The 12718-nt window shown below is 45.9% G+C and overlaps 2 protein-coding genes across 19 annotated transcripts; both read left to right on the top strand.

Moving 5' to 3' along the window:
• The first annotated feature begins 594 nt into the window (after positions 1–594).
• Positions 595–6456, top strand: RPL26 (ribosomal protein L26). Its single transcript, XM_069603509.1, has 4 exons — positions 595–1200; positions 2595–2767; positions 3790–3930; positions 6283–6456. The coding sequence occupies exons 2-4, from the start codon at positions 2600–2602 to the stop codon at positions 6409–6411; spliced, it is 438 nt and encodes a 145-aa protein (XP_069459610.1). The 5' UTR covers positions 595–1200; positions 2595–2599; the 3' UTR covers positions 6412–6456.
• Positions 6457–7130: 674 nt separating this feature from the next.
• On the top strand, positions 7131–12010 carry KRBA2 (KRAB-A domain containing 2). 18 transcript variants are annotated; one of them, XM_069603494.1, is made up of 7 exons: positions 7143–7656; positions 7763–7951; positions 8504–8593; positions 9117–9321; positions 9416–9629; positions 9746–9931; positions 10368–12010. In XM_069603494.1, the coding sequence occupies exons 6-7, from the start codon at positions 9898–9900 to the stop codon at positions 11621–11623; spliced, it is 1290 nt and encodes a 429-aa protein (XP_069459595.1). In that variant the 5' UTR covers positions 7143–7656; positions 7763–7951; positions 8504–8593; positions 9117–9321; positions 9416–9629; positions 9746–9897; the 3' UTR covers positions 11624–12010. The 18 variants fall into 18 exon arrangements, with proteins under 18 accessions (XP_069459588.1, XP_069459595.1, XP_069459599.1 ...); XM_069603498.1 differs by having other exon boundaries at positions 9723–9931; XM_069603497.1 differs by lacking the exon at positions 9117–9321.
• The last annotated feature ends 708 nt before the right edge of the window (positions 12011–12718 follow it).

Raw genomic sequence — 12718 nt, 5'->3', positions numbered from 1 at the left:
ATTACCAGAAGGAGCTGGGAAGCCAGCCTTCAGGGGTTTGTCTATAACCTAAGGGTTCTGTATAACCTGCACGAGCTCCTCTTACTTCTCTGTGGCTCAGGGTCCCCATCTGAGATATGGAACAATACCAGGATTGCAAGACTCTTTGGTGGATTAAAGGAGTTAAAAATTCAGTGTGTGCCCCTAGGACTCTGCAAGCTAAGTCTTAAGCATCATGAAACGCGTGTCTTCCTCTCCTATGACACCTGTATTATTCATTCAACAGAAACCGGTCCCTTACCAGGTGCGCGGCCGGACGCGCGGCGGGAGTTCACCTTGCACTGCAATTCTTTTGCAGGGGCGCGCACCCCTTAGCCCTGCTTCCATCAGATCCTGAACTGAATGAAAGCAAACGGTAAAATGAGGAAAAGGGCACAGCTCTTAGCGTGGAGAGGCTTCCTCAAGCCGCGCTCCTTCAAGCTGTGGTCTCGGACCAGCACTCCAGGCATCACCTGGGAGCGCGTTAGAAACCCGGGTTCAGTCCTATTTTCCCGGGGTTGGAGGGACGTACTCGCAGTCCAAGTCCTCGAAGGCCCCTCGCTGGCGGGAGCTGAATCTCTGGCGGGCCCCGCGAAAGAGTTCGCACATTCGTCTGTGTTCAAGCAGCAGCACGCGCCGGGCTGGAGCCGCTTACGCGACACGAATACTCGAAAGACCCAGGGCCTTTGCCTGGGATGTCCAGGTAACCGAGGTGACCAGCTAGCTGGAATCCCAGCGTCACCTGGCGGTCAAATATAGGACCCGCCTTTTCCCAGTTAAAGGACCCTCCTGCCTGGTGTTCGGTAGTGAAGGGACACAGGTCCCTGGGGCCGCTCACTTCCTCAACACCCTCCACGACAGTAAGACCCCGAACAGCCCCCTTCCCGCCCCCCGCCCCCACTCGCCCGGGAACTACCGTTCCCAGAGGACGCAGCTGCAAAATCCAGGACTCCCACCGGAGGCTCCAGGACCTATAGAAACGTTTTGCAGTCCCTCGTAGTTCCCCTCCGAGCCACGAGAGGGCGATAGTCATTGATGTCTTCCAGTTTCCTCTCCGCGTTCAAACTCCGCGCCTCTCTTGCTCAAGAAACATCGGTCTCGCGAGATCTTGCGGAAACTTACAGAACCGGAAGCAGCTTGCAGATCTCTTCCCTTCTGTGGCCATCGCTGAAACGCTAGCGGGTAAGAGTTTCCCGGGACAAAGCGTATAATCCGCAACCATCTGTTCACGGGCACGGTGGCTTTCGACCCGGAGTGCCCCAGTACTGTTCCGGCGACCGAGTAGCAGCCAGGGAGGGAGGCCAGGATGGTCTTGGCTTTTCTTCTAAGCTCAAGGGCCACCGGACCGGAGGAAGGAGGAGGAAAGAGGGTTTTGAGACTTGGAAACGGGAGCTGAAGGGTAGAGCGCCTGTGGTGATGGTGTCTAGTCTGGACAGAATAGTTTCCTAAAGAATGGTCTCGGGTAGTTTCTTGGTAAAACTTTCAGGCCTCGCACGCCCGTTGGAAGACTTTTTGGACCCGAGTTCTGTGCGTTTTCCAGGTTCGGGATATAGGGCCTGATTTCATTCATTTGGGAGGAGAGTTAATCTGTTCAGGCTCCGTTCCGTAGATTAACGTTGACTGGTTTTTCTAAAACGTGGTAATACGTTTGAATTGAGTTGTCAAGTCTCTTGTACCCTAATGAACAGAGATATAAGCACTGTCTTAGCTTCCTTACGCGGTAATTACGGAGTTTGAGTTTCCCTGGTGGCTCAGACGGTAAAGAATCCGCTTGCAATGCAGGAGACCGGGTTCGACCCCAGGTTCGGGAAGATCTGAAGAAGGGAATGGCTGGTTATGCACTCCAATGTTGTTGTTGCCTAGAAGAATTCCATGGACAGCGGAGCCTGGCAGGCTACAGTCCTTGGGGTCGCAAAGAGTCGGACACGACTGAGCGACTAACACATGGAGTTTGAGAGTGTAAACAAAAAGATTAATTCCAATAGGTCTGTAGGCTATGGGAAATTCTTCTATTCTGTAATTAAAAATCCCAGTAGGGCAATTCAGCTCAAGCAGGTTTTGATGAAGTTAATGTGACAGGTTTTATGAGCATTGTAAACTTTCAAGATGAAATTGTTGCAGATACTTGTTTGTAAACTGAGTGAGACATTCCAGTATTCTTGCTTGGGAAATCCTCATGGATAGAGGAGCCAGGTGGGCTACAGTTCATGGGGTCAAAAAGAGCAGCTGAGTAGCTTTCACTTCACTTCCATATATATATGTATATATAACTTTAATATCATACCCATTGAGCAAAATAAGTTTCATAAAGGTGTTTCAGATCTTATTTAAACTAAATTAGACCTTTTGTATCCAGAACAACAAAATGTTCAAAATTTCACAGGTCAGTTTTGTTATTGTTCTTAGTCCAATATTAAACATTTAAAATGCCTGTTCATAAGACTTGTTTTTGATAAGTTTATCTTTAGTGTATTGTTTTCCAAATAAATACAATAAATAAACATCTTGTTTTCTTAAAAAAAAAACTGAGATTTTGGTTCTTTAAGGGTTTACAGCTCTTTTAACTTTTTATTTAGCCAAAATGAAGTTCAATCCCTTTGTGACTTCTGACCGAAGCAAGAATCGAAAAAGGCATTTCAATGCGCCTTCCCACATTCGCAGGAAAATTATGTCTTCTCCTCTTTCTAAAGAGCTAAGACAGAAGTACAATGTTCGATCCATGCCCATCCGAAAGGATGATGAAGTTCAGGTATGTGTCTGTGTTCAGGTCATCTTGTCGAATATCCTGCACTTTATTAACAAATGATGGGGTGAAACGTAAACTGCTTTTTTCACCATTGCTCTGGTGAAAATCTGTTGTCCCAAGCATCAGATGCAGTCGTGATAAAACAGAAGAAAGATGGTTTGGAACCAGTACATTGGCTTGGGGTTATCTTTTTCTGGGTATGTTTGGTCATTAGAGAGGCATTTGAGAACCAGTAAACAATTCTGTGTCTAAATCAAAAATTCAGGTACACAAGTTTCAGGGAACTAGCAGTCTGGCTGTTAAGACGGCACTCCCAATGCAGGGGCAGAGGTTAAGAAAAGATTTCAAGCCATCTCTTAAGCAGCTTCCATGTTACCAACATTTCATGAGGTGATAAGCCGTTTTTCTCTCCTGTGCTGGTGCTAAAATTGCTGGTAGATTTGAGAGGCCATCTTCTGCTTCCAAGATAGTTTAATCTGAGAAAGTCTGTGATTGGGAAGAAGCGTCTATTCAGAAACACTGTGGCTGGGTGAGGATCATGGAGGAGAGAATGATATGCTGTTCATTAACCTTTGGGAGAGAATTGGCCTGTTCCTGAAGTATTAGCTGCTGCCCATGCTCTGGCACTTAGTAGGACCCTTTAGTAGGTTGTGAATTTAAATATCTGTGGCCTGTTCCCTTTGAAGTGACAGTTTGCTTGTCAACTGGTACAAAAAAAACCAAGGTGGGCTTGTTGTTCGTTTTTAACCCTGAAACAAGCCCACCACTGCTGGTGGCCCATCAGTTGTAGAGATGCACTGTCCATCACTGTAGATTTATATGGGGCATAGTTTACTTGCAGGTTAGCTGAAGCCAGAGAGAGAATTACTGGCACATTTCCAGTGACTACTAGGTCTTTCAAAATTGGAAGGTCCTGTATATGTATATGATAGAGGGAATGAGGTTTACCTGATTCATAGATTTACTGGTTTACAAGTTTAATGTTCCTTTATCTGCATATATGTTACTTTTGAATTTGCATTTAGGTTGTACGAGGGCACTACAAAGGGCAGCAAATTGGCAAAGTAGTCCAGGTTTACAGGAAGAAATACGTCATCTACATTGAACGAGTGCAACGGGAGAAGGCTAACGGCACAACTGTCCATGTGGGCATTCACCCCAGCAAGGTGGGTGTTTTTGAGAATGCTTGAGATGGGGGAAAGAAATTACAGCAATCACTGACAAATGTAACTGCTTGTTGACAGAAATAGATTTTAGGTGTTCTGGAAATCAGTCTTAAAGCCAGTACTATTTTTTCCTGAAATCAAGGTGTCTTTAACAGTTATCCTGTATGTATGTATATGTAATGTACCTTTTCCTTAAAAAGTATTGGTAAGCTGATTGATCGATCTAACATGAATAGATCTTAAAATCTAGGAAATAGGATAATTTTTAGATGCTATGGAGGCCATACCCTGTGTGTTAAACAGAATTGAGTAAGCTGTAAGGAAAGTAGGTCTTAAGCCATTTGCAGACCTAGAGCTCAGAGACTAGATTCATTGATAGAAGATAGAGTCTGATTCTCCTGTCCTTGACTTCAACGTGAATTCTCCAATACTGCTGTCTCTTAAGAGGTAATAAATGTACTTGGTGCCTGTTCAAATACTGAGGTGTTGGTTTTTTAAGATCTTGAGTTGGCACCATGAATCTAATCTTTAGACTACACAGAAGTTGAAAGACTAATACATCTGTTGCATTATCTTTCACCTAGTATTCACAGCTACCATTTTCTTTCCCTTCCCTACCCTTCCAATGGATTACAAGCATCATGACAGAGTGCATCTCCTAAGAGCAAGGGCTTTCCCACTCTACTACATAATCTTATTTTTGCCCCTAGGACTGGATCACCTGCTGTCAAGGTCACCAATACAGTGACCAATTCTTAAAGTGTTTCTGAACTTAATGTAGTGTTTGACAAATGCAGTGTTTGACCCTTTGATCTCCCTCTTTGACTTACCTTCATCTCTTATTCCAAAAACACCTCAATATCCAGTTGACAGTTTTGCATTTCAACTTGGATATCTAATCAATATCAAACCCAACATGTTTAAACTACTGGCTTGTTTTATTCTTGAACCCTCTGGCTCTTGGTAGTCAGCTACCAACACTGTGTGTGACAGCTCTGCCCTTCTTAACTGCTTAGGCCAGCATGTTATCGATTGTTGACTGCTGTCACATTATATCCAGAATCCTGTCTGCATCAGAGTGGCCTACAAGGCTCATCTCCAGGGACTTCTCTGGTGGTCCAGTGGCTAAAACTGCGCTTCCAGTGCAGGGGGCATGGTTCGTTCCCTGGTTAGGGAATTAGATCCCGCATGCTTAGGGAACTAAGACCTGGCGTGGCCATATAAAGTTCACTCAGCAGCTACTGCTTGATGATTTCACTCTCCATGTTCTAGTCTGCTGGCCTCTTTGCTGTTCCTGTAACTGTGCTACTGTGTGTGCTGGTTGGCGGCATCCACCTGGCAGCTTCACAGAATTGGATATTCTCTTCCCAGGTCTGCTGCTAAGTCACTTCAGTCGTGTCCGACTCTGTGCGACCCCATAGACGGCAGCCCACCAGGCTCCCCCGTTCCGGGGATTCTCCAGGCAAGAATACTGGAGTGGGTTGCCATTTTCTTCTCCAGTGTGTGAAAGTAAAGTTGCTTAGTCGTGTCGGACTCTTAGCGACCCCATGGACTGCAGCCTACCAGGCTCCTCCATCCGTGTGATTTGGGAACAAGGGGTCTATTTTAACAAGACACACGCAGATCTGAGAAACACCTATTAAACTTGGAAGTTCTCCTGCCTCTGGACTTGAATGTTTGCTGTTCTCTTTGAAACACCTCTGCCTTCTCAGGTCTCTTGTTCAGGTACAGCCCTTTTCTTGGGGCCTGCCTGACATCGATAACAATTTAACCCCTTTCCTCCAGCATTTCATCGCATTAAATATACCCTCCATGGTAGTGGAGATTGTCCTTTGGTCACTATGCTGAATCCCCAGACCTTGTTCACTGCTATCTTCTCCTTCCTAACACTAAAATCTGTCATAATCTGGATACCTTTAGTGACAAATCTGCTGGAATAGGGTCTGTTCTATGATTTTCCTAAAAGTTTTGCAGGTTGAAACATGTGAAAGCTGCATTTAATTTCCAAATTTACAGGACTAAAGATACTGTGGAAATAAAAATGTGTATGACTTAGTTAGCTTATAAAACTGGGGTGAGAGGAGTGGAATTATTGAAATACATTGCAGTAGAAGCAGCTGATTTTTACACAGAAGATGTGAGGAGAACCACCAGTGCCACACTGCCTTTTCCTTTGTGGGCTGAACATTAGTGAACATTTAAGTCAGGTTTGTTTGGGGGTAAAGAATCATTTCTAGCATTTAAGCAATCCACCCCCACAAGTAGGGGACTGAATGTTGGACCTTCCCATGTGTTCTGTATTGGTGATTGTTTAAAGCTTAGATTTTTTTTTTTTCCCTTATTTGTCTGCAGGTGGTTATCACCAGACTAAAACTGGACAAAGACCGCAAAAAGATCCTCGAACGTAAAGCCAAATCTCGCCAAGTAGGAAAGGAAAAGGGCAAATATAAGGAAGAAACAATTGAGAAGATGCAAGAATAAAGTCATCTTGTCTACAGCTTTCATTAAAAACTGTTAAAATGAAAAGTCTTTATGTGTGGTGTTTTGGGACAAAGCCTAGTTAGTTTTCAAGGAAGTCCTGGTGATGTTAGCTGTCTAGGGGCAGACCATCCTTATCTTGTGGCTTGATTCCACTAATGAAAATTACCGTTTGGAAAAAGCTGGCTTTTTAACCAGCTTTGAGCATCTAATAATATTGGACTCATGCAGTAATTTTTTTTTAACAGCAGGAAGCAGCACTTTAGGGATGCAGCGAAATACCCGAGGGCCCCCTTTACCACCTTGTTTTCTGCACTGATGTTGAGTGAGTGGTGTCAGGCCAAAAGAAATCTTTAGCTTAAAGATTTCTGAGGCAAAGTACTCACCTAAAAAGCAGTTTCTCCGAGAGGAGGAAGTGATGCAGCGCAGGATTAGTTGTTGGCAACATTTGTGCCGCCGCCCTTCCTCACTTAAGACTAAGCATATAAATGTACTTTCCGTGCTGGAGGCGAGCATTTATTGATCTTGGAGCTTTAACAACAACATAAGGAAACATGACCAATTTTGCTGTCGCCGGAGACCCGAGTCGTCGTCTGCCTTAGCCAAGGTCGCACCTCGACCAGCCCCAGATTTCACCTCAGGAGCCTTACCGTGTCTCAGCCGACAATATGGCCCGTTGCTGTATCTTTGAGAGCTCCCTCGGGAGGGGCGGGGCTTCCGGTCGGCGCGGAGCCGTTTCCGGCGCGTCAGTCCCCCGGAGCCGCCGGCGCTCGCGGGCAGGAGGGTCCTGGACGGCGCCGGTGAAGCTGGCTGGGGCCGAGGCGGCTCACGACCCTGTGCTCCTGGTTCATCTTCCGGGCCTCCCTCTTGCAAAAATCCCTAGATCGGTCTCTCCTCCACCTGGCTCTTTCATTCAATTGGGGGAGTAGGCGGGTCCCGATTGCCGAGAGCAGCCCGCGGGCAACGGGGCGAGGTGTTGCGGAGACCTTGGGACTCAGGACCGCACCAAGGCCCTGATGCCCGAGCCAGGTCTTAAGGAATAAGCGGGAGGTTGTTTTGTTTAAGGTGCGGGGCACTGTACTAAGTGCTTTACCTGCATTATCACAACTGTAGTGATGCAGACTAGCATTCTCGCCATTCTGTTGTGGAAGCTGAAGCCTCAGTAACGTTGCTTCGCTTATTCAATAAGTGATGAGTCAGAAATCGACTTCCCAAGCCTAGACCTCTGCACTGTCTCTCTACTATTCTGTAAGCCAACTGTTTGACATATTCTTTGAACATCTTTTGTTCAGCTCTGTATTCGTGGGCCCTCTGAGGGGATACAGCGAGATAGAAGCCCCAGTCTGTCTTCTAGGTTGTGTACACCTAAACCAGTTGACTAAAAAGGCAAAGCGCTCCAGTGAGTGGTGCTGGCTGTTCAGAGGAGGGACAGACAGATGGCAATCAGAGTGCCTCAGGAAGAATGCTGACCTGAGCTGGGTGTGATTTGGAAGATCAATGGAAGGCATTCCAGGTCGGGGGCAGCCAAAGCAAAGACTCACAGGTGAGTGAGGAAGGAGGATCTTCTCAGTTTTCTGTGAACAAGCTCATTTGTCAGTTACCCCACCAGAACAGATCACACCAGAAAGCTGGCCGCCTTTCTTTGGGGCCTTGTTTCTTTCATTCTGCTTTAGAACAGGTGTTGAAAGCTCAGTTAACTATAGGGGTGGGTAGTTAAGATGACAAAGTTAGTAGCTGGCTTAGAAACTGTGGGAAGCCAGAGAGTGTGGACTGTCCAAAAGGAGCTACTGCCTCTCCACTGAAGGCAGATGTTGCCAAGCCAAACAGCTCCCGGTGTGACCGGATCGTCCCATTTTTCAAGAAAGCTAGAAATCGAGATTTTTTAAATGAACTCCCCAGTCTATAAATATAGGTAATTCATCCAATTTTAAAAAATCGCTGGGTAGGCTAACTGAAATATGTCTATTAGCCAAATGTTACTCTCTGGCTATAGAATTTCATGGGACTGGGTAAGGACAATTTCGCAAGTTGAAGACTGAGATTTTTCCATCTTTTGATTATAAATTATTTCCAGCCTGTCTTCATTCTTTTATAGGATGGAGGTGAGACTTTTCCTTCCTGTGTAGTTCCCTGAGGGCCTCAAATAGCATCCAGAGCAGCCAGTTTCTGAGAGATGCTGGTTTCAGTGAGTAGTCTAGAAGCTCTTCCTGGTTTGCATTGACCATCTTGTGGTTTCAAGTGTCTTCTAAGGACTGTAGGATGATAATACATAATCCTTGGGAAACAAAGCCCCATATCAGTGATTATATGGGACTAGTGGATGAAACTTTTTTTTTTTAACTGAAGGACTTTTCAGAGCCATTAAAATGTCCGTTTGCATTAAGAATGTGGAGCTCAGACTTAAAGAGTATTTTACAAACATTCTGTTTCTTTGATTCTAAAATGCATATTTTTCACATTTTAAAAATCTGGTTGTGTTCATTTAATGTAGGGTCTCTGTTTTCCCTGTGAAAATTGTCATTAAGTCAGCAGTTTCAATGTCAGAAGTGTCTTTAGAATCAGGAATGTCATGTAGTTAACCAATGATGCCAAGCAAGGAAATCCGAAGTCTTTTTAGTGGAGGACATTCAGGACCTGGAATCAAGCTTTGCTTAACTAAGACTCTTGCTCAGAAGTTTTAAATGTTTCCATCTTTCTCTGCATCTTAGGATTCTGCCCTGGCCTTCAGCTTTTCATCTGATGGCTGGCATCTTGGGGATCTTGTTTTCGTAAGATTGTTGGAATTCCTGTGATCTTCATATGAAAGCTTCCCCTGGCCTCATCACATCCTATATCCTGGAGTTGTCCTAAGGAACCCAGGTGTAGACACCCAAGTATCAAGTTCTCTTCCAGAGGAATTCTCCAATCTTGGTGGTGTGTGGACCCCATTTGGGGTATCTCTTTGGCATGATAATCTCCTGACATAGCTCTCTATCCCCAGGTGTAATTTGTCCATTTTTGAAAACAGGCCCTGCTGCCTCTATTCAGAACTGCCAAACCTGTATCTGGAAGTGTCTCCCAACTTTGGGAGTGCTCAAGTTCAGTTGGACACTCTGCTTCGTTCTGGAAAAAAAATATATGGGCTCCAGCTCAGGCAATATCAAGACAGGCCAGGCCTGCAGACCCTCCAAGAGGACAAAACCCCTCTTCCTCGCTGTGAAGCTGGATTCTTCTTACTGAATGTGAGACCTTTCCTCTACCCTGTTACCTTTTCTTCTGTGTGATATTCACATGCTCACATTCAGTCATGCGTGTGAGCATGCCTTTTTTCCCAGAACCTCCATGGTCTCTTCCCCAGTTCTGCTGCAGCTGCTCCTCAGCCCAGGCCCCAAGGCACAGCAGTCCCTGTGGCAGTAGATAATGTCTTCTGGGGAGGCAGCAACATTTGAGGATCTGACCAAAGACTGGAAGTATTAGGAAGCCCCTCGGAAGGACTGCAGCAGAGGCATAATGCTGAACAGTTACGAGAACACAGTCCCTCAGGGTAAGGACTCAGTCTTCATTTACTAACCGTGTGTACAACTGACAGGGAAAAGTCATCATTTAAGAAAATCCTGGGACTTCCCTGGAGGTCCAGTGATTAGGACTATGTGCTTCTACTGAAGGAGGTCCAGTTTCCATCCTATTTGCCACAATTAAAGATCCTGCATGCAGCAACTAAGACTGGGTGCAGCCAAAATAAACCAAATACGTTAAATTTTTAAAAAATAAAATTCTGTTGACATGCTCTTGTTTTGAATGGCCCTAGTGGGCTTTCTGGATATTTTTATTCTGTTACTGCTTTATACCAACAGTCTAGTATCTTTCTTCCATATCTTCAAAATTCCGATGAAAGAATTATGAAGAACTTTGGCAGGAGAGTCTTCCAGGTGGCATATCATCAAATTCAACTTTGTTCGCTTCTTTCTCCATCTCTTTAGGAGACTTCTTACAATTCTCCACGACACCACAGAGAGCTGGAAATGATCCCCCTGGTGTTTCAAATCCAAGTGAAACAGAAACGGAGATAAGTACCATGAGAGAAAAGTTTCTCACCAGCGTGACCAAGTTGGTAGAAAGCAAAAGTTACAACAGCAAGGTATTTTCCAAAGAAAAGTACTTTCAAACAATCAAGGAAGTCAAAGAAGCTAAGGAGAAGGGGAAGAAGTCATCACGTGATTATCGCCGTGCAGCAAAATATGATGTGATTTCTGTAGCAGGCACAGAGAAACTCATAGAGGCTGCTCACAGAGAACGAGATCGGATACGGTATTACGTACACAAGGAAGAGCTGTTTGACATCCTTCACGACACACATCTCAATATCGGCCATGGCGGGCGGACACGCATGCTCAAGGAGCTGCAAGGCAAATATGGGAATGTCACCAAAGAAGTCATTGTCTTATATCTGACTCTGTGTAAACAGTGCCACCAGAAGAACCCAGTACCCAAGAGAGGCCTTGCGCCCAAGCCCATGCCATGTAAGGACAATGACTCCAGATGCCAAGTTGAAATCCTTGATATGCAGTCAAATGCTGATGGGGAGTTCAAGTTCATTTTGTATTACCAGGACCACTTAACCAAGTTCATTATTTTACGGCCATTAAAAGCCAAGCAGGCCCATGAGGTAGTCAGTGTCCTGTTGGATATTTTCACAATTCTTGGTCCACCCAGCGTGTTAGAATCTGACAGCGGCATAGAGTTCACAAACCAGGTTGTTAATGAGCTCAATGAGGTATGGCCAGACCTAAAGATTGTCCTTGGTAAGTCCCACCCTGGCCAAGGCCAGGGCTTCCTGGAGCGAGCAAGCCGTGATGTCAAGACCATGCTGAGTGCCTGGATGCAGAGTAACCACTCCCATCATTGGACCGAAGGCCTGCGATTCATGCAGGTGGTGAGGAATCAGGCCTTTGATGGTTCCTTGCAGCAGAGTCCGTACGAGGCAATGTTTGGTTGTAAAGCCAAATTTGGACTCTATTCCTCACACTTGCCCCGGGAAACCGTGGCTGTTTTACACACAGAGGAGGAGCTAGAAATTGCTGAAGAACAACTGGAAAGCAGCCTCTGGGTCAGACAGGAAGAGAGGGCTGAGGTTGGAGCAGACCGGTCTGACATGGACGAGGACATTGATCCCACACCTCTCGAAGCCTCGGAGCCCAGCACCTCCCAGGCAGCCTCAGGTCTCTTCTCCTGGTGAACAGACATCTGCTGAGTGGACGCTTAGTGCCTCTGGGTACCGTAGAGCCACCTGAGAGCTGTAACCAAGACTCCAGATGAAAGGAGTGAAGGCCACTCTCTCAGGAATGCTGTTCTCGGTAGTCCTGAGTCAGAGGGGGAGGCGGCTCCGGTCTCTGATCTCACCTGCCCTAACAAATTCCCACAAACCTGGAGACTTAAAACAGCAGAACTTTGGGGACTTCCCTGGCAGTCCATGGTTGAGACTGTGAGCTCTCAATGCAGGGGGAGCAGGTTTGATCCTTGGTTGGGGAACTAGGATCCTGCATGCTGAGGATACAGCCAAACTTTTTAAAAAAAAAAGATTAAAAAAACTTTCTTGTTAGTCCTAGAGGCCAGAGGTCTGAAATCAGGGTGTTGTCAGGGTTCATTCCTTCTGGAGGCTCCAAGAGAGAATCCATTCCAGGCCCTCCTCCTTTCTCTAGTGGCTGTCAGCAATTCTTGGCATCCGTGGGCTCAGTAGCCCAGAGTAGCACAGATCCAGCCTCTGTTTGTCTTCACGTGGCCTTCTCTCCTTGGTCTGTGTGTGTGCTCCTTTTCTATCTCTTATAAGGACCCCATTGGACACCAAATCTTTGTCGTTGGATTTAGGGCCCAGCTTAATTAATGATCTCATCTCGGGATACTTAACCTTAATTTCATCTGCAAAGACCCTGTTTCTAAGTAGGTTCATATTCATGATTGCTCGGGGTTTGGACTTGGACATGTCTTTGGTGGGGGGGACTGCAGTTGTACTGCAATTGGCTCAGGGGTAATGAACCTGCTTGCCAATGCAGGAGATTCGCATTTGATCCCTGGGTCAGGAAGATCCCCTGGAGGTGGAAATAGCAACTCGCTCCAGTATTCTTGTCTAGGAAATCCCATGGACAGAGGAGCATGGCAGACTGCAGTCCATAAGGTTGTAAAAGTCTGACACAGCGTAGTGACTGAGCATGCACACAGTTCTACCAACTACAGTCAGTGGAAGAGGATGTTTGCTTGCAGAACATAAACTGATGGGGTCTGAGCCCTGTAGAGCTGGTGGGACTGCCCTGCATATATCAAGTATCTGTTCCTG

The sequence above is a fragment of the Ovis canadensis genome, chromosome 11, assembly GCF_042477335.2.
Source record: "Ovis canadensis isolate MfBH-ARS-UI-01 breed Bighorn chromosome 11, ARS-UI_OviCan_v2, whole genome shotgun sequence".
NCBI classification, from domain to species: Eukaryota; Metazoa; Chordata; class Mammalia; order Artiodactyla; family Bovidae; genus Ovis; species Ovis canadensis.
This window is presented reverse-complemented; position numbering and strand designations above follow the sequence as displayed.